Source organism: Aplidium turbinatum, chromosome 4 (genome assembly GCF_918807975.1).
Source record: "Aplidium turbinatum chromosome 4, kaAplTurb1.1, whole genome shotgun sequence".
Lineage (NCBI taxonomy): Eukaryota > Metazoa > Chordata > Ascidiacea > Aplousobranchia > Polyclinidae > Aplidium > Aplidium turbinatum.
In genome coordinates, this window is record NC_137475.1 from 16,500,513 (window position 1) to 16,528,072 (window position 27,560).

Sequence of the window (27,560 nt, forward strand, 5' to 3'; positions counted from 1 at the left end):
ATAGCAACCACAAAAATGACTGCAATGATGAATGATGAGTTTTTTTATGATGAAATCAGCACCTGTCAGTTAGGCAATTAGGCATACTTTAAAGCTTGGAAAAACTTAAAAGGTATAGTTTTTGCATAGTGAAAATAAAACAGTCATACTTGTTTGACATATCATTGGGCTATGTTAGCTAAAGCAGTAGACACTAGACAAGGCACTCTAACAGCTGCAAGGTATTATTATACGGTATCTGTTAAACATACCCAAAGATTAAATTGGTGAATGCCTAACCTATTCTGGTATACCTATGCCTGTTGAACTGCCCAGGTACTTTTCAGTTTTAACTATCAACTAAGCAGCTTCAAAAAAAAACAGACCCATCACCAGTGGTTTGAACTGCTGGACTTGGCTGGGTTGCATTGATCAAAAGTCTCACCAAATAGCCAGTTGAGTAATGTGGGAGTGGCAAACAAATCATGTTTAGTTAACTCTAGTTAAAATAACAATAACACATGAACTTTTTAATAATGAACTGCTTTTAACTTTTCTTTAGCAATCGCTATCTTTTCGAGTATCCTGCCACATTTTGCCAGCAACTCAGACTGTTAATGTTTCAAAGAAAAATGTGACAAATCAGGCCAGACACTAGAGGGGGCCATGATTGTAACAATTCAAATTTAAAAGATACTTTTGCTGCATTAGCTCTATTTTTGTCAAGAATTTTGCGGCGGTCATTTAAGACCGACCAATGAGTCGGCTTTGGCAGACATTCGAGGTCATTCCGGAGGTCATGACCGCCGGATATTTCGAGGCCTGTGTCGGGGTCACTGCAATTTTTAAAACTCCGACTCCTTTGACTAAACATTGTTACGGCTCTGACTCCACGGCCCTGACTGTTAACAATGAAATTTAATAGCTAATAGCTTCTAATTTAATAGCTTCTACTTATGAGTGCGTTCTACTTTTATTCTATGGAATATATATCTGTGAAGTTTAAATTTTATATGATAACTGTTGTTTTGCAGATTTCTTATTTTGGTCGGTATTTTTCCACGGACTTCAAAAAGACCGTAAAGCAAATTCTTTCTGGAGTATTTACGGACACGCTTATGACGAAGTTCAATTGGATGGGTCAACGCGGTTTCAAGCGCCCAATGAAAGATTGCAAAATTGTCTTTGTAATTTATGGTATGTAGCCTAAACTTTAGATTTTGCACGCACCCTGCTTAATGAACGTATGTTACAATCTATTTTTAATATTTTAATATTTTTAATAATAATATTTAATATTTGTATTTGAACCGTGAAGGATTCTATATATCTATTGCTAGCCTATTGCTTTTGTGACTAAGCACTAATTACTTTTTTGCTTACAGCATCCGTTCGAACATGCAGTTACACGAAAGACACAACCATGGGCAATGTAAAAGCTGTTGTGCAAGAATTCCTCAAGTCAGCGGAAAAGAGAAGAAGACAGTCAGTTGCAAAGACATCTTCATCCAGCACGGTTCGCTCAACTGATGATGTGTGAAACAGCTGTACTGTCTTCAGTAGTTATATCCGTATTTTTTGTCAAATATAGTTATTACTATCTGAAGCCTTTACAGACTGTTTCACCTAACGGATCATCAGAAGGTCTGAAAAACATGCAAAAGTAATGAATCGATAATTCTTTTACTGTATATTATATACTGTACATTTGATAAAGTGAATGTCTTCTGAGACACCGAGACCTAACCCTGGCACGCCGTCAGCAAGAAGCGGTTGACTTGATCACATCGAAAATTTTGTTTGAGAATTATTAAAATAAAGTTCAACCAGCCTCATGTTTAAAAAGAATATATATTTCGCTACATAATGAGCATCTTCAGTTCTTATTCAAATAGAATCAAAATTATTCAAAATTTGATTCTATTTGAATAAGAACTGAAGATGCTCATTATGTAGCGAAATATATATTCTTTTTAAACATGAGGCTGGTTGAACTTTATTTTAATAATTCTCAAACAAAATACTGTACATTATGATAGAATTATCGATTCATTACTTTTGCATGTTTTGCAAACCTTCTGATGATTCGTTAGGTGAAACAGTCTGTAAAGGCTTCAGATAGTAATAACTATATTGGATTTAATTCGCTCTGCTTTGCCTTTTTGCTTAGCATTGAGCACTTTTTGTAGTATTAATAGTTTTCATTGTTTTTGTATTTTTTGTCATGTGTGATATTGGTTATAAATAAATTGCCATGTTAAAGACGGGTTTGATGTCATGTAAAAAACAGGTTTGGTGTCATGTAAAAACACGGGTTTGATGTCATGTAAAAACTCGGGTTTGATGTGTAAAATACGAGTTAGATGTCGTGTAAAACACGGGTTGCGTTTGTGCAAACACCCGTGTGAAACACGGGTTAGAAGACGCGTAAAACACGGGTTAGATCTCGTGTAAAACACGGGTTAGAAGACGCGTAAAACACGGGTTAGAAGACGTGTAAAACACGGGTTAGATCTCGTGTAAAACACGGGTTAGAAGACGTGTAAAACACGGGTTAGATCTTATGTAAAACACGGGTTAGAAGACGTGTAAAACACGGGTTAGATCTCGTGTAAAACACGGGTTGCGTTTGTGCAAACACCCGTGTAAAACACGGGTGCACGTCACGGGTTTTACACGTGAAACTGGGGTAAAAAAACACGTATATTTCTCGTGTTTTTCACGAGCCAATGTTTATGGGGCTACAACTGGCACAATTTTTCTGTCCCGTCAACTGACGTGGATATTTTGATAAATAGCTCATTTACCCCCCAAAACAAGGAAATTTACCCCCAGGGGTAAATTTACCCCAGTTTAAGAAATGCTGCTCTAAACAAACAGAAGGCGTCGTTGGATTTGGAATTTTGTAATAGTTGAGGATTCTAATATATTCTAAGTTTGCATACAGACGGTGACGTAGGATACATGTCGATTTTATGTGAGCAAACATTTCAATTTAATAGTTCAAACATTTTGCGCTAAATTTCATTTCAATTTATTTTTCTTTGTCGGAATGCAAAAGAAACTATATTTTGGAATACAATACAAAATACAATTCAAAACTGTAGCCGAATAGGAAACTAGCTGATCGGACTAGTCGAAACGGGCCATTCCGAAATAAAGTTATGAATTTTAGAAACCTAACTTAAAAATGAAATACATTGCCTACCATGACTTCAGAATTTTGCGAGGAATTCTGGCCCAATATAGAAGTTTTGTTTCCTGCTAGACAGCGCTTTTTTAATCCGGTCAAGCAGCTTTGAAACAATTGAATACTGGTTCTAAATGTATAAATGTAAATTTGTAGAGCATACTTCTTTTATGATTGTTTTATTGGTAGCATTAGTTTTCAGTTTCTAATTGATAAAGCCTTTTCTGAAGCATAATCTTGAGTTTCACAATATTCACATGCTTCTAGAGGCTTTAACTCACAGACGCAGACCCGGCTATCGACAATGACTAAGTAAAGTTTCCTTTCATTCTTGAAATGCTGTTTGCAAATTATTTCATTTACTAGATGACGCTGAAAAAAGTCCTTCAATTAAGGTATAGGTTATACTCCGAGGGTTGCGCAATCGTTGCTTCATTGTTCTGTTTCTTTGTTCGCAAAGCTTATAAAATTTTCTTAAGAGGTTATAAGAATTGGTTGATGTTTTAAAGAGTATCACAACATTTAGTTAATCAAGAATGAATTTGATGCAAACGCAAGAAAATACAAACTACTGTAATTACTACAATGAAAAAAAAAAAAAAAAAACAGTTCTCGCTTTATAATTTCGAAGTTGTTTCAACACATCACTTTATTTTTAATGTCCAAGTAAAATAATTTACAGTAAAAAAAAAGTTGTTGCGAACTTACCCACAGGCTGTGATATCTTCGTAAGGGTAGTCGTTATAAAACAGTGTAGAACATAAAGTATACTGCGCATAATACTCTTTGTAAGTGCATCCAGGCAAGTATGCCACGTCTTTGCTCAAGCACTCTGTTTCTTTTGGCTTAGCTTTATCTGCAGTGATTATGAAACCAGTGTTTGTCTCTCCCTCACTAAGATCCTGTGAGCTTGAGATTTCACTTGCATGTTCCTGTATAGCAACAACAGGGGAATTGCACAGATCTTCATTGCAGCAACGAGATTGACAAGAAAGTATCAACTGGCCGGACAATGAAGGTATGAAGCTACGAATCCTCTCACACGTCACGAGGTGGCAAGATAGACGGGGGACACATTGACCCACAGATACTTCCGCTGAAGCAACAAAATCAGTTATAAATTAATCTTCAAAACTTCACAAAATTTCAACACCGAGAAGCAGTTTTGGTTTTAGAAGTAGCCTTGTGGCTAAAACAATTAATCGAAGAATTTCAGCTTTTACTGTTTTTACTTATTAAATTAATTAAATATTAATTGTCATATATTGTCAAATAAAACCATTCTGTTTCTGTGAACCAACCCAGCAAACTGTCCACTTAATGCAGTTGACTGTCTCGTATATCATTAGTACAAGCCAACAAACAGTTCACCAGCGTTATTTTTTAAACATAAACCGATTTCGCCATCACAGTATACTCAGTTTGACCATGTCAAGAGCCTTGTATAGAAGTCTTGTTATAGAACTTTTATAGTAAATTGTTATTAAATTAAGTATAAAAGCCCCAGTTCGAAAAAATAAAGACGTTAAACATATATTTAATAGCATCAATGACATAGGCCTACTTGGATACCTAATGATGGATATACAAATTTCTGAATAAAGCACACGTGTTAATTTAAAGCAACAACAAATAGTTATGCATATTCACTTAATCTTTCTGCTACAAAATAGTTTATGTTTCAACAAAACTTTATAGATTCACCGAACCAAAAACAATCTCATTGCATTGTTGGCCTAACTGGTTTATCACGCTTTGCTGTTTAAGATCAGCTTTAAATTAGAAGGCCGTATGGTGTTAGTTAGCCCCATTGGCGTTGTGGTAGGCTACTTAGGCCCTATAGCATTATGATAGGATGAGCTATAAATGCTTTTGACCTACCTGGGCTTGCTGTAAAATTGTTATACAATGATATCTTAACGTGCAAGCAAGTTTCCTCACTTTTGCAAGTGTGTACCACTTGTGAGTTTTGCGTTATGCCATGACTGGAAATGTAAGTTCCAACGTAACAACGCAAACCATTTCCAACAATTTCTGCAAGTAAAGAAAAACTAAAGTCGTGCAATCAGAACGGGCGTGCTATTTATAATATAGTTCGCAAACCTCCAATGGAAAAATCCAAATACAGAAAAGGTATTTGGTGTGACAACGCTTGAATGAGCAATAAAATGAAAGAAGATTTTGAAAAGTTCCAATTATTTGCCCCACAACTTTAATTATGTTTTATACAAATGCTATCATTTTCGTTTAGGGTGCAGGTAGTCTAGTTAGGTTGTTCCGAAAACACAGTAAAAAATAAGACACAGACAAAAAGTAACCACAAAACTTAAACTGCACAAATTACGTTGAGTCATAGATAAGCAACTTCTTGGGCTTTACTACTGGTAGTTGATAGAAGCTTTTTAATATTATCTACATCCAATTTGATAATAATAAAATGAACGTTTCTTACACCAATCAGTAAGTAAAACAAGCAGGTTTGGCAACTGAAAACTGAATTCAGTTGCCAAACATGCTTGTTTTATTTACCGATTTCATTTGTTTGACTGCATTTTTAACCATGGATCCTAATAAAATTTAAAATTTTCAATTCTCACAAGAGCGAAAAGCCAGCATGGAGGTAAAGACACCAGAAACACTTTACTACTCTTATATCAATCTCTTAAAACTTGCACAACATCTGAGGCCAAAACATTATTTGATGCTCATGCGTCGAGTCCAGTTATCACTAACCTAGTTATTACGAATCATTGTAGTCCGGAAACATTGTGAACCTGGAACGGTAAAAGGATATACACTGGGCCAGAATCTCATACGAAGAAATGTTAACCAAATAAGCAAGCGCCACTCACCCACACCAGCATTTCCACCAGTTTGACTGCCAATAGCTAAACTTGAGGCATCGCATGAACCCTCTGCGCGGCAACATTCTGTATTACATCCAGTCATGCTACCACGTAAGATCGATGGAAGTTGGCTCTCTAACTCATCGCATCCCAAATCACGGCATTGTTCGGATGAAACGCACTGTCGTAATGACACATCGACTGAAAATAAAACGATAAAGTAAAAAATATTTCACATTAATCTTGTTTTAATGTTGTTTAAACAGTATTAAGTTTCAAGGCAAAGTGCAACAGTTTGATGTGATGGCAATTCAAAGCTGACTATTTAATTATTTATGCTTTAAAAAAATACTCATTTACTATTTCGTCGGAGTACATTTTTTCGATATCAAGATGTTGGTTGAAAAGCGCAGTTGTTTTAATGATTGAAAAGCACTGTAGGCTATTTGAGTGACCAGTGTTTACTTCGGAATATTGTATTACTTTGTTAGTTTTTTGTGGGACACAACAAACTTTTTACTCCCTTAATCCACTGCTGAAGCTAACAAATTATGTAAGCCCAATATCGCAGGTTAGGTGATAAAAATTGAGGTTGAGCCAGCAAAGCGAGAGAGAAAATTTTGTAAAAATGGAGAAGTGCATATTACATGTCACATGTAAAATTGCAAGCCGAAAAGCGCTGCACGAACCAATTATGCATGGGCCTCTACCTCCAGTCTAGACTGAAGTAGGTCTCCAGCCGGGGGCTTGGAAGGCAGTAAATATGGCCTTGTATGATTTACGTTATTGAATATCGAATCGAGTTTCTGATGCAATTTCCTTTTAGCTTTTAAACAACCAAAAAACATTAAACAGAATAAAATAAGTGGGTTCCTAAACAGTCGTGCCCCCAGCTAGGGGAAGGTATGGACCCATGACCATACCTGACCCATGAGCTTCCAAATTCAAATAAAACCTTATAGTAGATTTTTTTTTTCAACTAAATAAGTTGCATTTAGTTCAATAGTATTTCTTGGAAAGTTCTGGATTGAATCTTTTAAAATTTTGCAAGTTAGAGGGTGGGTGTGATTTTGAGGTGTTTTAGTAAAATTTCTCATTTGCGTTTGGCGCTTTACAGAAACTTAAATACAGCTAGCATCGAGATATAAAATTCAGACATTGTAATGGGCTATATAGTGCAGTTCTTTTATGCTTTACTTCATTCTAATTAAGTAAAGCTAAGATGGAACTTTGTCACCAACAGTTTTGACCCATGATCCACCAAAAATGTTGTCCCTTGAACTATAGTGATAGGTTAGCACAATGCCCAATTGAGGGACAATAAACATGTTTCATTTGTTTTAGAAATTATTCTGTACTGTAAGTGGAGTGCAAAATATTATAAAATGACTAGCAAAGCTGGTGATGCATCAGCAATTGTTTTTGTCCTCCCCCCACCACTTGCAGGAACGACAAAACAAGTAGTCGACATTAAAAAGTTTTGAACCGACTTTTCGCAGTTTAATATTGCTTAATCTATTTCTGCAAACTGTTAGCAGTGTGTGCATTTGACAGTGTAATTATTGTATTTTAAAAGTTTTCTCTAAATATTTTTAAGGTCTAACTTATCAGAGTGGTTCAAGGGTCCATACCTGGTGGTCCAAACGCGTTTGCACCTTTGAACCACTCTGATCACCGTCAATGTTGTCAAATATTTTTGTTGATCCTATAATTATATGTGGTTGAAATTTTTACACAATACACTGAAGTGATCACACTATGTTGTGCTGAAATTTCGTCATCATAGAGTAATTAGCCAATTATAGCTTTTAATATGAAAAAGTGGCTCATCAGTCCATACCTTCCCCTATAGGAGGGAGGTTGACACGGCCTGACTGTAACTGAAGCTCGGCAAAAAGAGCAACGCTAAGCTACATCAAATAGCTCTTTAATTTTCTTTTCGATGCAAGTGTAGTACAAAGAATACAAGCGAAATGTTTCTGCTTAACTTACCACTTAGCTTGACATGGGTGAGGAATATTCACCATGTCTCTGACAATTACGTTCATAAGTAGAGCAACTCATTTTTAACAGAATTTTTAAAAAAAGCACTCAAAAACAATCCTTCAGTCCTGATCAAATATCTAAACCTCTAATTTAACAAATGTTTGTGGTAAAAAATCACCTGGAACCAGAAATCCTTCAAGGTTTCGGGTAAAAGAAGTAGAAACATGAGAGCAAATTTGACTCGAATTGCATCTTGTTAGTTGTTGATTGTCTTGATCATAACCAAAGCCACCTGTACTTATTTTTGCACCGACTCTGCATTCCACTCCATCTTCCTCAGCAGTGTCTGCAATTTATTCAATCTGTCATGTTGTTCATTGCATTTTATATAACTAAGTAACTAATATTATTTTCTGCTAACAACTATTTTGCATGAATCAGAGAGCTATTCAAAACATTTAAAATAAGTCGCAACCATTATGTAGCCGTCGATGCAGGCGTAGGGACGAAAGCAAGCTATAGGTCTAGGAAACAATACGAATTGTCAACTTCGCGGTCTCAAATGACTGATGGCTTGCCAGATCTTACTACCAAGACATAAATTTTCCTATTATGCCAACCTCAAATAAAATAGGAAAATATGCAAAGCTAAAAGTTATTCTGCGGCCCATGCATCAAGTTTAGTAATCAATAACCAAAAAAGCCAGTGCCACTTACCCCCTACGGCATTTCCACCACTTTGACTGCCAATAGCTAAACTTGAGGCAACGCATGAACCATCTGCGCGGCAACATTCTGTGCTACATCCAGTCATGCTACCACGTAAAATCGGTGGAAGGTGGCTCTCTAGCTCATCGCATTCGAAAGCGCGGCATTGTTCTGATGAAACGCACTGTCGCAATGACACAACAACTGCAAAAAAACGACAAAGTAAGAGAAATTTTGTATTAATCTAATTTGATTGAATGCAGGCATATTCTTTTATATCAAGCTCAAAATCTTTGCTGTGACTTTCAATATAAATGTTTGCATGATAAACACTTTGATGTGATGGCAGTTCAAAGCTAAATGTTACTTATGCTTTAAAAACACAATCAAAACATTCATTTAGTAAGCTTCGGTGTCATCATTATCCATTTTTTATGATAAGATTAGTATTTCCTCGGAGTATATTGATCAAATCCAGATGTATTTTTCGTGGGGCTCATGCTTAGGCCTGATGTTAAACTATTGAATGTGTTGAATGGAAAGGCAGGAAACCAGCCATAGCACATACATCAGTTTAAAAACTGGCAACTTGTATCCTTGCTATTATTGGTCTTTACATTAATGCGCTCCAGGGTGCATGCCTTGGCTGAGATCACTTGAACAACAAAGGGCCTTCAAGAACAACATAGTCAACAGTTTGTTCCTCTGCATCCACTCGCAAGCCGATGAAGCAGCCAAACTCCTCTTGTACATATTGGAATGGAAGCAGCCGACTCCTGTTCGAATCCTATTGAGCTTGACTCAAGTCGGCCGAGGCAGGTTCATATCAGGGGGCACGCCACCAGGTGAGGTATAAAGCCATGGAGTTTGGTATCGGTGGCACACCCTGATGTGTTGCAAGTGTCTTCCATATAATATGCTGCACTTGTGATATGATTACGGAATGGTGGTAATAATTTAAGGCAGTGGTTCCCAACCTTTTTTTGGTTGTTACCCTAATCTACACCCTAAAGTGAGGCAATTACCGCCACGATCAATTTTCAAAAACAAAGGTGTTTATTGCTATGTATTTCACTGAATACAAGATAACAATGCGCGGTAAACATTCAATGCAAAGATTGGGCCTGGACTTCAGCCGCCAGCTTTGTGATCCTGGGCTTTGTGGTAGGCTACTGAGGGCGATTCTTGCGTCGATTTCGACATCCAGGCGATTGCGCTTCTTTGCCTTCATTTCCAAGACAGTTGAAAATCCTTGTTCACAGCGATAAGTTGTTGAAAAAGGTGTCGGGATATTTAATGCCCGTGTCGCTACTGTTAGTGTTAGTGCGTCCTGGAGTCTGCTAATCCAGAAGGGTTCCAAGCCTTTCCCTTTGAAATCAAGTTTCAACGCTTCGTTCTTTCGGAGAGTGATAAATTCTTCTTTGGGCGGAAAGTCGTCATCATCCACCTGGCTGTCATCACATGTGAAGGGCTCTATGCACCAAATGGAGACTAGCCGTGTGCATGTCCAATTCGGAAAGTATAGTTGTCCATCTTCTTGGCTAGCTGGCCTAAGTGGTCAGCTATGTCCTCCTTCAACGCCGCTGTCAACTCAAGTCCATTGCCTTCGAGATACATGTCGATTGTCGAGCGTCTGAAACTGCGCCACTGTGCCTCTTCCAACTCGCTTGCAACTTAACCTTTGCGATAACCGCTGCTACGGCTACTTTGGTGTCGATCACAGTTACATTCTTGCCTTGAATTGCCTATTTTCGATTCACCAAAGATATCAGCCAGGTAGCACAACTGGGAAATCCACTGTTGGTTAGTGAAGTATTCAGCCAAGTCAGGCTTTTCTATCAGAAAAACATGGACAGCCTCCCAAAGTTCTACCAGGTGGATTATCACTTTGTCACGAAACAGCCATTATACTTCTGTGTGGTACAGTAATGCTTCATATCTTTCTCCCAGCTCCTTGCACAGTTCCTTGAAAAGACGGTTGTTCAATTCTTTCGCTTTTATAAAATTCACAACCTTCACTGTTTCCAAATCGGGTCTCGTTACCCCCCAAAATAGGCAAATTACCCCCCGGGGGTAATTTACCCCCAGGTTGGGAACCACTGATTTAAGGGAAGCTGGTACAAAGGGGTGTCGACTTAATTGCCCGGAAGATTCCTGAGGTGGGACGCAGAATTTTGATGCTGGCACTCATGTTGTCAACCTCCTCGTGGTGAACTGAACATATCAGGCTAATGACAACAAACAAACAGAGACACATCAAGGTATCTCTGGGGTGACAAAAAGATTTCAACAAGATAAACCTTTTTGATAGTTCTAAAAACAATGACAATATTCTTGTTTTTGATCTAAGCTTTCTATGTAACAAAATTATTGATTGGCAATCGCATTGATTTTACCATTGATCGCAAGTTTTACCAGCAGAATTTGGAAGTATGTTGGTGTGAAGTAGTAGAAAAATTGGTGAGTTTTCAGATTTGTTTAGATGCTTACGCATACTCAGTTGAGAAGCATAAAGTGGACGATTCTGGTATGGTGGCCATTACAGTAGTTAACTTGTCTGATAAGCTATGGCTTATTCGTCTGCAACAAGCGCTTGTAGTAATTGATTTGTGCTGCAAAAGATTTCACGTAAGCCTACATTGTAGCCAACACTATACACTACGCGCGATTGCAGTACGTTATATGAGCACAGATTACAAACACTCTGTACTGCATCAAGTGAAGTGAGTAACTGACTCATGAACTTTCTTCTCGTGGAACCTGGCGCTTTGTAAAACAAAACGTTTGATAACCCTGACCACAAACAAGCGATAAATCTTTCATATATGTTTAGTCGGTTTTCTATTTAATGTTTTGAACTACTCAACCAATCTTCCTGTTAGACATTTCAAATATTTTCTACAAATTGCAATCAATCTTTCAACAAAATCTACCTGGAGCGTCGACGTTTGTTGTTAAGTATGCAGCAAGATGAGAGCAAACTTGATTCGAATTACATCTTGTTAGTTGTTGATTGTCCTGGTTGAAGCCATTTCCAGTTATTTTTGCACCAACTCTGCACTTCACTCCATTGTTTTCAGTAGTGTCTGGAATTAAGTAAAGGTACAAAGTGCTTTGATTGTGTTTTATAGAAATGCTATCATTTTCGTTTAGTCTATTTAGAATTTAGATTGTTCCAAACCAAAACCAAAAGTAAGACACAGAGAAAACGTAACCACAAAACTTAAACTGCTCGAATTATGTCGAGTTGTAATCAGCTCCTTTGGCTTTACTACTGGTAGTTGATAGATGTTTCTTAATATTATCTAAATCCAATTTAATAATAATGAAATGAACGACTCTCATGTCAATCTCTTGTGACCAAAACATTATTTTATGCTCATGCGTCGAGTCCAGTTATCACTAACCTAGTTATTACGAATCATTGTAGTCCGGAAACATTGTGAACCTGGGATGGTAAAAGGATATACACTGGGCCAGAATCTCATACGAAGAAATATTAACCAAATAAGCAAGCACCACTCACCAACTCCAGCATTTCCACCAGTTTGACCGCCAATAGCTAAACTTGAGGCATCGCATGAACCATCTGCGCGGCAACATTCTATGCTACATCCAGTCATGCTACCGTGTAAGATCGATGGAAGTTGGCTCTCTAGCTCATCGCATTCCAAAGCACCGCATTGTTCTGATGAAACGCACTGACCCAGTGACGTATCGACTGGAATAATATAAGTGTAAACTTTACTATTTCAATTTTTCAAAACTTTGTTGTGACAAATGTGACTCAGTTGATCAAAAGATGACTTATTTGAGAACGAGAATCCTTAAAGAGTAGTTGCCACACTTTAGATTTGGTGAAGACGCAATAATACTGACAAAGTATGTAGTCTAGCTTTTCTTAAACTTGCTGCAAATTGCACACTTTGGAGTGATGGTGATTTGCCAAAAGGAAAATTTATTGAAAACGCGCGTTTGTAACCTAAATCCGACAACAAGCAATCATCGTCGAATTTACCGGAAAGGAATTGAATCTAAATGTGGATGAAAAGAGGGAATGTGAATGTCAATAATGGACGTGGATACAACAGGTGAATGACGAGATACAAACGGTCTGAAACGAGAAAAAACTTAAAACAAGCTACATACTTAACCATCTTAACCATTAACCATCTGCAACTGCGCCATGTACCATGCGCCAAATAGTGTGTGTGGTCTGCGTGAACTGGATGACGAATTCAGTGGCTGCTCGACACTTACCTGAACATCTAGACCGAGTCGCCGCCACTGCTCAAGAGTGGTAAAATACAGAGCCCCTCGACCCTTTGAGTGGCCAAAAAGGTGCAAACTTATATCACTTATATGAAAAGTTGATAAAACGTTAAACACATGAAATACAAACTCCAAAAAACCATCATTTCGTTATTACTAGAAAGCAATTGGATCTTTAATATTAAACGCGGTTTGTAAATACAATGTTCGAGAAAGGAAGCGTTCGATACAAAACTTCTTATACTTTAACTTTATTTAAATGAAAAAGTATGAGATCCCTTGACTTATAGGATATTAAATTTGCTGCAACCAGTAACTACAAATTTGGACCAAATACGAGACTAAGCTGCATAAAATGGCCTTCCATCTTTTGATGCGAATCTACTCCTTCTTACGGAAAATACAAACAAAATATTTAATTATTTATGTTCAACCTACTATTTAGCTTATTGTAACTGCGGTTTTCTACTTATGCCTCTGACAATTACGCCAATAACGAGAAGTCATTTGTGCAGACCGTTAAAAAAATTACGTACAAACAATAATTCTTCAGTCCCAATCAAACACTCCACATTTTTAAATTAACAAATAGTTTTGATAATGAATCACCTGGAATCACAAATCCTTCAAGGTTTGTGGAAAAAGACGTAGAAAGACGAGAGCAAACTTGACTCGAATTGCATCTTGTTAGTTGTTGATTGTCTTGATCATAACCAAAGCCATCTGTACTTATTTTTCCACCAACTCTGCATTCCACTCTACCTTCCTTAGCAGCAGTATCTGAAATTGAATAAAACCGGCATATTCATCACATTTTATATGATTGATGTTATTTTTGTTAACAACTGTTTTGAATGCATTGGATAGCTATTTGAAGCATCTAAAATAAAACTTTAAAAAAAAACAGCAAAAAAGGTTCCGTTGTAGGCGTTGAGACGAAAGCAAGCTAGGTCTAGGAAATAATACGATTTGTCTTTTACGTGGCCTCTAATGATTGGTGGCTTGTTGAATCTTGTTACTTAGGCATGAAATGCCCTACTATGCCAACCTCTTGGAACAAATTAAATTGAAATATTTTCAAATCAACAATCAAGATGTGACCTATGCATTGACTTTATAATGGTAATAAATCTGCCATGTTGCTCATTGCATTTTATATAACTATTGTTATTTTTTGCTAACAACAATTTTACATGAATCAGGTAGCTATTCAAGGCATCTAAAATGAGACGCAATCAAAAGGTAGCCGTCGCTGTAGGCATCGGGACGAAAGCAAGCTAGGCCTAGGAAACAATACGAATTGTCAACTTCATGGTCTCAAATGACTGATGACTTGCTAGATCTTATTACCAAGATAGGAATTTTTCTATTATGCCAACTTGTTACATCTGAGGCCAAAACATTTTTGATGCTCATGCGTCGAGTCCAGTTATCACTAACCTAGTTATTACGAATCATTGTAGTCCGGAAACATTGTGAGCTTGGAACGGTAAAAGGATATACACTGGGCCAGAATCTCATACGAAGAAATATTAACCAAATAAGCAAGCGCCACTCACCCACTCCAGCATTTCCACCAGTTTGACTGCCAATAGCTAAACTTGAGGCATCGCATGAACCCTCTGTGCGGCAACATTGTGTAATACATCCAGTCATGCTACCACGTAAGATCGATGGAAGTTGGCTCTCCAACTCATCGCATCCCAAAGCACGGCATTGTTCGGATGAAACGCACTGTCGTAATGACACATCAACTGAAAATAAAACGATAAAGTAAAAGAGATTTCACATTAATCTTATTTTATTAAACCGTATTAAGCTTCAAGGCAAATTGCAACAGTTTGATGTGATGGCAATTCAAAGCTGAATATTATTTATGCCTTAAAAAAATACTCATATACTATTTCGTCGGAGTACATTTTTTCTATATCAAGATGTGTTTTTCGTGGCGCTCATGCTTAGGGCTGATATTAAACCGTTGGTTGAAAAGCGCAGTTGTTTTAATGGTTGAAAAGCACTGTAGGCTATTTGAGTGACCAGTGTTTACTTCGAAATATTGCATTACTTTGTTAGTTTTTTGTGGGACAAAACAAACTTTTTACTCCCTTAATCCACTGCTGAAGCTAACAAATTATGTAAGCCCAATATCGCAGGTTAGGTGATAAAAATTGAGGTTGAGCCAGCAAAGCGAGAGAGAAAATTTTGTAAAAATGGAGAAAAAAGTGCATATTACATGTCACATGTAAACTTGAAAGCCGAAAAACGCTGCACGAACCAAATATGCACGGGCCTCTACCTCTAGTCTAGACTGAAGTAGGTCTCCAGCCGGGGGCTTGGAAGGCAGTAAATATGGCCTTGTATGATTTACGTTATTGAATATCGACTTTCTGTTGCAAATTCTTTTTAGTTGTTAGACAACCAAAAGTCATTAAACAGATTAAAATAAGTGGGTCCCTTAAACAGCCGTGCCTCAGCTATAGGAGAGAGTTGACACGGCCCTGACTGTAACTGAAGCTCGGCAAAAAGAGCAACGCTAAGCTACATCAAATAGCTCTTTAATTTTCTTTTTGATGCAAGTGTAGTACAAAGAATACAAGCGAAATGTTTCTGCTTAACCTACCACTTAGCTTGATATGGGTGAGGAATATTCACCATGTCTCTGACAATTACGTTCATGAGTAGAGCAACTCATTTTTACAGAATCTTTAAAAAAACACTCAAAAACAATCCTTCAGTCCTGATCAAACATATTCTAAATCTCTATTTTAACAAATGTTTGTGGAAATAAATCACCTGGAACCAGAAATCCTTCAAGGTTTCTGGTAAAAGAAGTAGAAACATGAGAGCAAATTTGACTCGAATTGCATCTTGTTAGTTGTTGATTGTCTTGATCATAACCAAAGCCGCCTGTACTTATTCTTGCACCGACTCTGCATTCCACTCGATCTTCCTCAGCAGTGTCTGGAATTTATTTTTACATGAATCAGAGAGCTATTCTAAGCATCTAAAATAAATCGCAACCATCAGGTAGCCGTCGATGTAGGCGTAGGGACGAAAGCAAGTTATAGGTCTAGGAAACGGTGCACGGTCGTTTGGTCGACAGACATTTGGTCGACAGGACGTTTGGTCGACAGGACGTTTGGTCGACAGGACGTTAGGTCGACAGAACGATTTATTTTAGGGTTAGGGTTAGAGTCAGGGTTAGATTAGGGTTATGGTTAGTTAACTAACCCTAACCCTAAAATAAATCGTTCTGTCGACCTAACGTCTTGTCGACCAAACGTCCTGTCGACCAAATGTCTGTCGACCAAACGTCCTGTCGACCAAATGACCGGGTACCTAGGAAACAATACGAATTGTCAACTTTGCGGTCTTAAATGACTGATGGCTTGCCAGATCTTACTACCAAGACATAAATTTTTCTATTATGCTAATGTCTTGGGAAAAATAAAATAGGAAAATATGCAAAGCTGAAAGTTATTCTGCGGCCCATGCATCAAGTTTAGTTATCAATAACCAAGAAAGCCAGTGCCACTTACCCCCTACGGCATTTCCACCACTTTGACTGCCAATAGCTAAACTTGAGGCAACGCATGAACCATCTGCGCGGCAACATTCTATGTTACATCCAGTCATGCTACCACGTAAAATCGGTGGAAGGTGGCTCTCTAGCTCATCGCATTCGAAAGCGCGGCATTGTTCTGATGAAACGCACTGTCGCAATGACACAACAACTGCAAAAAAAACGACAAAGTAAGAGAAATTTTGTATTAATCTGATTTGATTGAATGCAGGCATATTCTTTTATATCAAGCTCAAAATCTTTGCTTGTGACTTTCAATCTAAATGTTTGCATGATAAACACTTTGATGCGATGGCAGTTCAAATTACTTATGCTTTAAAAACACAATCAAAACATTCATTTAGTGAACTTCGGTGTCATCATTATCCATTTTTTATGATAAGATTAGTATTTCCTCGGGGTATATTGATCAAATCCAGATGTATTTTTCGTGGGGCTCATGCTTATAGGCCTGATATTAAACTATTGGATGCGTTCAATGGAAAGGCAGGAAACCAGCCATAGCACATACATCAGTTTAAAAACTGGCAACTTGTATCCTTGCTATTATTGGTCTTTACATTAATGCGCTTCAGGGTGCATGCCTTGGCTGAGATCACTTGAGGTCTTTATTGCAAATGATCAGCTGTTCCATTGCTCATCAAACTACGAAAAATAAGGTTAATCTTTCATCTCATGTGCACCATGGAATGAATGAAATAAATGCAATAGTTTCTGCAAAAGCGTTTCATTTTGTCGGCTTTCCCTACCTGTGATGGATATTGAGTCATATATCAAATTTTACGATAAAGTGATTTTAATTTCCTGGCTTGGTATATTTGTTTAAACAATTTCTTTTCCTTCTTTCGTGTGAAACGAGAACGTTTAGATTTCAGGGCAGGTGATGAAATGCCAGGTGAGTATAGCTTTGCCCAGTTTTACTATGCCATGCATTCCATTCGGCGCCTTGTAACAGGGGCCTTCAAGAACAACATAGTCAACAGTTTGTTCCTCTGCATCCACTCGCAAGCCGATGAAGCAGCCAAACTCCTCTTGTACATATTGGAATGGAAGCAGCCGACTCCTGTTCGAATCCTATTGAGTTTGACCCAAGTCGGCCGAAGCAGGTCCATATCAGGGGGGCACGCCACCAGGTGAGGTGTAAAGCCATGGAGTTTGGTATCGGTGGCACACCCTTCTGTGTTGCAAGTGTCTTCCATATAATGTGCTGCACTTGTGATATGATTACGGAATGGTGGTAACGAGTTAAGGGAAGCTGGTACAAAGGGGTGTCGACTTTAATTGCCAGGAAGATTCCTGAGGTGGGACGCAGAGTTTTGATGCTGGCACTCATGTTGTCAACCTCCTCGTGGTGAACTGAACATATCAGGCTAATGACAACAAACAAACAGAGACACATCAAGGTATCTCTGGGGTGACAAAAAGATTTCAACAAGATAAACCTTTTTGATAGTTCTAAAAACAATGACAATATTCTTGTTTTTGATCTAAGCTTTCTATGTAACAAAATTATTGATTGGCAATCGCATTGATTTTACCATTGATCGCAAGTTTTACCAGCAGAATTTGGAAGTATGTTGGTGTGAAGTAGTAGAAAAATTGGTGAGTTTTCAGATTTGTTTAGATGCTTACGCATACTCGGTTAGATTCTGGTATGGTGGCCATTACAGTAGTTAACTTGTCTGATAAGCTATGGCTTATTCGTCTGCAACAAGCGCTTGTAGTAATTGATTCGTGCTGCAAAAGATTTCACGTAAGCCTACATTGTAGCCAACTATACACTACGCGTGATTGTAGTACGTTAAATGAGCACAGATTACAAACACTCTGTACTGCATCAAGTAAAGTGAGTAACCAACTCATGAATTTTCTTCTCGTGGAACCTGGCGCTTTGTAAAACAAAACGTTTGATAACCCTGACCACAAACAAGCGATAAATCTTTCATATATTTTTAGTCGGTTTTCTATCTAATGTTTTGAACTACTCAACCAATCTTCCTGTTAGGCATTTCAAATATTTTCTACAAATTGCAATCAATCTTTCAACAAAATCTACCTGGAGCGTCGACGTTTGTTGTTAAGTATGCAGCAAGATGAGAGCAAACTTGATTCGAATTACATCTTGTTAGTTGTTGATTGGCCTGGTTGAAGCCATTTCCAGTTATTTTTGCACCAACTCTGCACTTCACTCCATTGTTTTCAGTAGTGTCTGGAATTAAGTAAAGGTACAAAGTGCTGTGATTGTGTTTTATAGAAATGCTATCATTTTCGTTTAGGGTGCAAGTAGTCTAGTTAGATTGTTCCAAACCAAAACCAAAAGTAAGACACAGAGGAAACGTAACCACAAAACTTAAACTGCTCGAATTATGTCGAGTTGTAATCAGCTCCTTTGGCTTTACTATTCGTAGTTGATAGATGTTTCTTAATATTATCTAAATCCAATTTAATAATAATGAAATGAACGACTCTCATGTCAATCTCTTGTGACCAAAACATTATTTGGTGGCGTGCCAAAACATTATTTGATGCTCATGCGTCGAGTCCAGTTATCACTAACCTAGTTATTACGAATCATTGTAGACCGGAAACATCGTAAACCTGGGATGGTAAAAGGATATACACTGGGCCAGAATCTCATACGAAGAAATATTAACCAAATAAGCAAGCGCCACTCACCCACTCCAGCATTTCCACCAGTTTGACCGCCATTAGCTAAACTTGAGGCAACGCATGAACCATCTGCGCGGCAACATTCTGTGTTACATCCAGTCATGCTACCACGTAAGATCGATGGAAGGTGACTCTCTAGCTCACCGCATCTCAAAGCACCGCATTGTTCTGATGAAACGCACTGACCCAGTGACGTATCGACTGGAATAATATAAGTGTAAACTTTACTATTTCAATTTTTCAAAACTTTGTTGTGACAAATGTGACTCAGTTGATCAAAAGATGACTTACTTGAGAACGAGAATCCATTTTTAAATTAACATTTTTAACATTTTTAAATTAACAAATATTTGTGATAATGAATCACCTGGAACCACAAATCCTTCAAGGTTTGTGGAAAAAGACGTAGAAAGACGAGAGCAAACTTGACTCGAATTGCATCTTGTTAGTCGTTGATTGTCTTGATCATAACCAAAACCATCTGTACTTATTTTTCCACCAACTCTGCATTCCACTCTACCTTCCTGAGCAGCAGTATCTGAAATTGAATAAAACCGGCATATAGTTCATCACATTTTATATGATTGATGTTATTTTTGTTAACAACTGTTTTGAATGTATTGGATAGCTAAGGTTCCGTTGTAGGCGTTGAGACGAAAGCAAGCTAGGTCTAGGAAATAATACGATTTGTTTTTTACGTGGCCTCTAATGATTGGTGGCTTGTTGGATCTTGTTACTTAGACATAAAATGCCCTACTATGCCAACCTCTTGGAACAAATTAAATTGAAATATTTTAAATCAAAAATCAAGATGTGACCTATGCATTAGGTTTATAATGGTAATAAATCTGCCATGTTGCTGAATGCATTTTATATAACTATTGTTATTTTTTGCTAACAACTATTTTACATGAATCAGGTAGCTATTCAAAGCATCTATAATAAGTCGCAACCATCAGGTAGTCGTCGATGTAGGCGTAGGGACGAAAGCAAGCTATAGGTCGAGGAAACAATACGAATTGTCAACTTCGCGGTCTCAAATGACTGATGGCTTGCCAGATCTGATTACCAAGACATGAATTTTTCTATTATGCCAACTTGTTGGTAAAATTTAAATGGGCAATATCCTGATGTGTATTCTGGTTTATCTACGTTGAAATTATATACCTTGTTTTCGTCCCCTCAGGTCTTCTCTTTTGCGTTGTATTTATCCACATGCTTTGTCAGAGTTGCTCGTTTTAGGTCTACTTTGGAGTTTTCACACTATACCTTAGTTGTACAGATTTTTAATAGAACAGAACTCCAATAGGACCCGTTGAATGAGTTTAAAAACACAACAGATTTTTTTGGCGACAAGGATAGGATGCTGATCAACTGAACGAGAAGCTTACAGTGCTACACAGAGTGAGCAATTTTAATCTAGTTATCACTAACTTATGCACCACTCACCTACACCAGCATTTCCACCACTTTGACTGCCAATAGCTAAACTTGAGGCAACGCATAAACCATCTGCGCGGCAACATTGTGTATTACATCCAGTCATGCTACCACGTAAGATCGATGGAAGGTGGCTCTCTAGCTCATCACATCTCAAAGAAGGGCATTGTTCTGATGAAACGCACTGACCCAGTGATACATCGACTAAAATAATGAAGGTAAATTGATAGTGAGATGACATACCGGTTAGGTCAGTAATTCTTGACCTTTTTCAAATCGTTACCCATGAGAAGCACATGATGGATTTTACTATAATTAACCATTTTTTACAAAATAACAAATTACAGTTTGCAATCAATTAATAAAATAAAACACATAAATGATGTTATACTTTACATTCAAAGGTTCATTTATTTTTTGTTTATTTCCATCAGACTAATAGGTCCATATATACTACCCAACATGCAACAAACAAAGCAAAAAGAAACAATACAAGTAATATAATCACAATAACCAAGTTAACAGATAATGCTGTTGCGAAGAATTGTCAACGAGTAAACTGTGAACGCCATCATTGAAATACAACGATTTGACAAAAGCGTCAGAAATGTAGAGAGCATTCATGTAACAATTTTTTTAAATCGACATCTACACAAATAGTTGTAAAGAGATTTGCGAAATAAATTTCTCAAAACAGGTAAATTTCCAAAATCTCATCAAACAAGCCTGAACCTTCAAAAGAAAGGTGGGTTAAAAACCTTGGCCAAAAGTGACTCTTTTAAATGACATTAGCAGTTACAAAATTTTACCTGTGAAACCTAATCGTGTAGTGAACGCAGCCAAATTATTTTAGCAGATCGCTACTGAACGTCAAATCACAATGCTTGCCTGTCACGGTCTTAAATGTGGTAAAGGCGTTACTCCAAAAATTTATGGTTTACCTAAGATTCACATACCTAACACTCCTCCTCGCCTCTGACAATAGGTAAATACCTACCCTCGGCTAAAGATCCCAAAAAAGAAGGTGACGTTTCTGGGTTGACTTACCAAGTTCCGTGTCATGACTATGATTTAATCTATATTGGACAGACTAAACGTGATCTTAAATCAAGAATTAATGAGCACCAAAGAGCTTTTAAAATTCAACGTCCGGAGAAATCCGCTTTTCGCAAACACTCTATAACTTTAGACCATAAAATTATTTGGACCAATGCTATTATTCTTAAAACTGAAAAGGATTATACTAAAAGATTGTTTACAAAAAGTTGGTATATAAACCAAAACACGTGTTCTTAACCAGAATCATGGTCAGAGCTTTCCCTCAGTGTAAAAAAATAGTTTGACTTTGCCTTTTCCTTTGCTTAGAGCTTTTTCACTATTGTTGTAATTGCTAATTCTATTTCTGTCTTGTCTCATATTATTTCAACGTCTCTTGACGTTGCCCTTAAAAGGATAGATAAATTTACGCTGCCTAATTTACTAGGATACTGTTTTTAGGCATCACTGCGTTATCAATTAAACTGATCTGTAATCTTGTTGCGATTTGTAAACTGATTCTTGCTACTTTATTCATTTCGTCAGTGTATTTTTGTGTTGTGCCATTTGTTGCTGAAGTGATTGTGTTTGCCTGTTTTAACCTCCTTGACAAAGTCAGTCGTGCTGATTGAAGAAACGTCCACAATAAAAGCTAGGTATCATCTGTAACACCAGGAGGTAACCTAGCATCCTATAGTCACCAGAAGAACGCAAGTCATTGTATTCATCACATACCTGGTGAATAGTTTCATTCTGTTTAAACAACACAGTATTGTTAATTCTATCAAAGGCCTTCGATGCATCTAAGAAGGCAACAAACACAGGAGTGTTGCGATTTACGTACGAAGAAATAACTTATTTCAAGAGAAAAGTGCACATCTCAATGTCATGCTTAGTAGGATGTTCCTTATATGTAGCTAAAGAGTTTAAGTTGGTTAAAATTGTACGGGTGCCCCTTACATTGGTTCCACTTGATATAAAAACACTTTCTGTAAATTTATTTTTTGTTTTAAACAATTAAAGTATCCTCAATGCAAGCGAAGTTTCACGTGATTGAGTGCTATAGCCGTACGGCGTAGGAAAATAAAACATTTTGGGGGTGCGAACAAACTTTTCCCAGATTTCGTCATTGTAAATATACTTTTAAAAACTCAATAATACGCCCAAATAACTGGGCATTCATTTTTTCACAAATTAGCGACATTTTTTTCCTAGCGGAGGTGCAACTCTCCCCCCTGCACCACTATCTATTTTGGTTATGCTGAGTTTCATTGATATATAGCACAAAGATAACACAAAAGTTAGCGGTTATCAAATGTTTTAAAATAACCCCATGATTGATATGTTTTCCACGTGTTTTGGCTACAATACTCTGACCTTCTGATTTTCAGCAAGTGCTGTTTTAGTTACGTGAGGCAGTTTCTTTTGGTGCCTAGTCACTGCCATTGGTCACTACTTGGAAGATAAACTGTGTTTGTTCTGATTTTTTTCGCTGCCTAGTACATTCTTGAATGAAAGCTACGCTCCTCTCTGGTGTGTTGTTCGTAACATAAAGTTTTTCATCATTTTCTGAGCCTCAGTGAATGGTGGCAGACCGGGCCATAAATTAGGATCTTCTTCTTCTAGAAATGAAGTTGAAATACTCAAAGTTTCAAAAAACTCAAAGAAAATGAAGGGGTGTACCAGCAAACCAGGGATTCATAGTATAGGGATCGCCAACTCGGCTGAAAATCCGACAATCGGAGTGTAAAACTGTTGCCAGATATTATTATATTTTTAGAAAAAAATATTATTTTGGCATTTTTAAAGAGTAGTGGTCGCCCAAAGCTTGTCCGTTTAAAACTAACCTGAAGTTTAAAGTTGCACAAGATTGAGTTAAAGTAGTTTGTAGTTGTGTAACTTTGCAATAAGAATGTTCTAAATTTATGCACCAAACTTAAATAAAACTTGCAGGTGTAAAAAAAGTTAATAGAAACCTGTTAAGAACAAAAAAATTTGAGAAAATTAAAATACACCTCAGGAATAAAGAGCTTCATGTTTTAAGTGTTGAAGCCGGTAATTATTTTTCAAGTAGGCTTAATATGTTTTATGTACAAGAGAGGGTAAATTTGCCAAAAATATGATAGTTTGATAAGTGAACAACAAAATTGCTTTAGATCAGTTTTAAAATATTTATTTACGGGCAAGTTTTGAGCAACTACTACTTCAAAATGCCAAAATAATATATTTTTTCTAAAAATATAAAAACTATCTGGCAACACTTTTACACTCCGGTTGTCGGATATTCAACCGAGTTGGCGATCCCTATAGTATGAATCCCTGCAGCAAACATCTATAGGATTGGCCCATGATACTAGAGAAGGATCCACAGAGGATACAAACTGATATGAATGAATCAACAAGTGGATAAAAAAATAACAGTTAACCTCCCAAGTACATGTAGCTCCACACAAAGTGAAATTTCCATGCCTTTTAACTCTTTTTTATTTTTTTAAAAGTAATGTCTAAAAAGACATTATTGATCCAAAAAGAATGTCTAAAAAGACATTATGAAAAGTAACTACGGACAAAGGCCAGTGTTTCGATCTTCCGATCTCTTCAGCGTAGTAAAGTGAACGTGGAAAGTTGTCTTGAAGGTGTTGGTTGAGATGATGATTTGAAACTTGAGTGATTGTTGTGAGACAATGAGACTGGATTTAATTTTTAATTTCGGACTTCAGCGAAACGTAATTTTACCGCCATTTAGAAGATGTGATTTTTTTGAAAGAATTTGTGCTAAGAAATGACAGGAATTTGTTAAAAATAAAAACTAGAAAAAAATAAAAACTAGTTTCGCTGAAGTCCGAAATTAAAAATTAAATCCAGTCTTATTGTCTCACAACAATCACTCAAGTTTCAAATCATCATCTCAACCAACACCTTCAAGACAACTTTCCACGTTCACTTTACTACGCTGAAGAGATCGGAAGATCGAAACACTGGCCTTTGTCCGTAGTTACTTTTCATAATGTCTTTTTAGACATTCTTTTTGGATCAATAATGTCTTTTTAGACATTACTTTTAAAGAAATAAAAAAGAGTTAAAAGGCATGGAAATTTCAAAAAATTCTTTGTGTTTTTTTGTGAGAAAGTCAGGGATTTCTTTCGTTCGTATGTCTTGATCGGAAAAACTGACTTGCTTGGCTGGATGTTCTGGTCCTTGTTCAACCAATGGTCGGACCATATTTCTTATGTAGTCTATGGAAATGAAGGCATCAAAGAATGAAAATTCAATAGCTTCTTCAGACAGGTACCAAACGTATCGTTTTAGTTTGCTCAAGCAGCGAGTGATATTCAGTCTCCTGGTGCCACAGTTCCTTAGATAGCTGAAGGCCATTCTTTGGAGCTAAAATTTTAAGACGAGAAAACCAGGCTTTAACCCTTTGCTTTTCAACGTTTTTTTGGAAGTTAACTGCTCAAGGGGGGGCCGTTTTTGGATCAAATTCAATCAGCTGTTACGAGTTATCCGCTGATGCTATTTCAACAGAAGTTGCACTGGTGTGAAAGCAAATCATTTGTCTATAAGTTTGAAAAGTCATTATTTTAAAATTTTATATGTTAAACTTGATATTTCAATTTTTGCAAAGGTACCCAAAAACGACAATTTTGATTTAACTTGCCGCCTTTAATTAACCGTGCTAATCCGATTTCATGCAAACTTCTAAATAACAAAGAGCTCGATCGAACGCACGAAGTGTGTGTGCGGTGTGCCGAATCATTGCATTGATTAGAATTTACGACTTGCGAGCAAATCTTATTGTAAGCTACTCACTGATTCTAAAATAGTTACAGTCAGAGTAATATTGTTACACGAATTTGAAAAAAACAAAACTGCGTTTGTTGTCTTACATTTTTATCCTAAACTAATGCATTCCGAAACTCATGGCTAGCTTCTAGTTTTATGGAACCAAATTTCTCATAAGTAACACCTTAGCCTGCTTGAATAGCTGTTTACATCTTCGTTTGTGTATTTTAGGTCTACAATTGAGTTTGTAGTATGAATATTTTTAGTAGAGAGAAGACAATTGAACAAGTTGTTGAAATAATCTGAAATTTCTAAGTTCAAATTAGGTGCTTTTGAAATTGTGGATTTGTGTCAAGTCGCATCACAAATATCATGCAGGCCACATCATAAGTCATTTCGCTTACGGGTGTTTATAAACATGACTCATAAATTACATCCACAAAAAATACAGCATTTACATCAACAAAGCTAAGTTCGAAGCTCACTTTTTATTGAAGATTGTGTCAATCAATTTGAAAATACATTTTTAGTCAGCCAGCGTCGAAATAATGCAACAGCGAATTGAGGAACATGCGTAAACAAAGGAAATGTGAAATAACCCACAGTCAGCAAATCTACATAAATTTAACGTTTACAAATGTTGAATCAATGTAAAAGGACTGGATTGCTGACTGGGTCCTTATTGTTTGAAGCACTAAAAATACGCGTAAAAGCGACAACGTCAGCAAGGCAGTGATTATGTTTCTGGCCAAAAAAAAATAACGTTTGACTTCAAAGATAAAAATGATTATAACGAAGCTTCAAAGTTTGTCGTAAAACATTTTACTGAGATACAATAAACATAATCATTTTGTGCCAGATTGTGAGAAGACTTCCTAGATTCTTTCCAGCCATTTGCATGATTGCAAATTATTTTCTATAACTTTACATTGCTAAAAAATGGCTTCTTTGTTGAAACAACGTGGCTACAATTCTATAAAAAATTCTTAGGCCTACTACATTGAAGTAATGAAATGTTTTTTTGTGATTTTGCTGATGACGTTTTACAATATCCGAGAAGTAAAAAATAATAATGATGAATTATTTTACAAAACCGTGGTTTGCAAGTGCTTCACAAAAAATTGTTGGGGGAAAATTTACTATTAGACGTAAAATGTTTGTAAAAGAAAATTGTCGGTTTACGTATTTATAATGTTTATTGCGCTGTTATCGAATTATAAACTGCCTGTAGGCTATTGTCTACCTTTGTGGTTGCCGGCCAGCTTAGAGCAGCATGCAAACTAAGCGTTTATGGTATTTGCATCGTGTTATGATTCTCGAAAATTTCCCACAAGGTCTTTATTTTTATCGTGATATTTTGTGCCTCTTCTGTCCTAAACTTGAAGTTATTGTGCAGCACTATCCACATCGGTTTTTAGACTCAGTCTTCATTGAAAATCTTTTGTGTGGTGCATCATTTCAAGTAGTGTCTTCCCCTAAACTGTTACACAAATCGCCCAGAACCAGGTTGATTATTATGTATCTTACAGCAGTTGAGAGCCCGTTATTGTATGTGTGGAATTATTACTGTAGATGTCTGACTAAATTCATGCCAAAGTCGAGCAAATTCTGCTTTCGGGATCCTTGCCGTTATTTACTGTATTTTTTGTTGATAAGTTTAGGCAGCATTTTTCCAAGATAAATGAAGACATCGGTATTGTTCGTCACTTAGATTTAGTTTTCTCAGCATTATTTATTCATTCTTTGATCCACTAGTTTGTCCCACTTTTGGTATAATCGGATCGTTTATAAATGGCGGGTCTTCACAATAGCCGGCCTCTTATACATTGGCGCAACGTATTCAGATGTTGAATCAATGATGAAGAAAGCTGATTTGTTGTTTGTCTTATGTGACGCCTAAATTTATGCCTCGTCTACAGTACAAAATATTTTGTAATGTACATTGTGTACATTGTACATTTTGTTTGTAGGCCTACATTACAAAATATTTTGTAATGTAGATGAGGCATTATCATCTTTATTTTGCGCTCTTTGGAACAAAACACAGTGCACTGTGAAACAAAAATAC

General features: G+C 36.9%; 1 protein-coding gene across 1 annotated transcript in view; it reads right to left on the reverse strand.

Annotated features, from left to right (window-relative positions):
- Positions 1-27,560, reverse strand: part of LOC145768951 (uncharacterized) — a 157,592-nt gene that overhangs the window by 31,386 nt on the left and 98,646 nt on the right. The window contains exons 35-50 of the mRNA XM_082580551.1: positions 20,684-20,878; positions 19,602-19,772; positions 19,241-19,435; positions 18,621-18,773; positions 16,521-16,715; positions 15,775-15,942; positions 14,541-14,735; positions 13,591-13,761; positions 12,236-12,430; positions 11,643-11,795; positions 8,719-8,913; positions 8,180-8,347; positions 6,022-6,216; positions 5,051-5,203; positions 3,878-4,265; positions 3,188-3,299 (exon numbers count right to left, since the gene is read on the reverse strand). Of these exons, the coding sequence (XP_082436677.1) occupies positions 3,188-3,299; positions 3,878-4,265; positions 5,051-5,203; positions 6,022-6,216; positions 8,180-8,347; positions 8,719-8,913; positions 11,643-11,795; positions 12,236-12,430; positions 13,591-13,761; positions 14,541-14,735; positions 15,775-15,942; positions 16,521-16,715; positions 18,621-18,773; positions 19,241-19,435; positions 19,602-19,772; positions 20,684-20,878 (3,002 nt within the window). The remainder of the gene's footprint in view (positions 1-3,187; positions 3,300-3,877; positions 4,266-5,050; positions 5,204-6,021; positions 6,217-8,179; positions 8,348-8,718; positions 8,914-11,642; positions 11,796-12,235; positions 12,431-13,590; positions 13,762-14,540; positions 14,736-15,774; positions 15,943-16,520; positions 16,716-18,620; positions 18,774-19,240; positions 19,436-19,601; positions 19,773-20,683; positions 20,879-27,560) is intronic.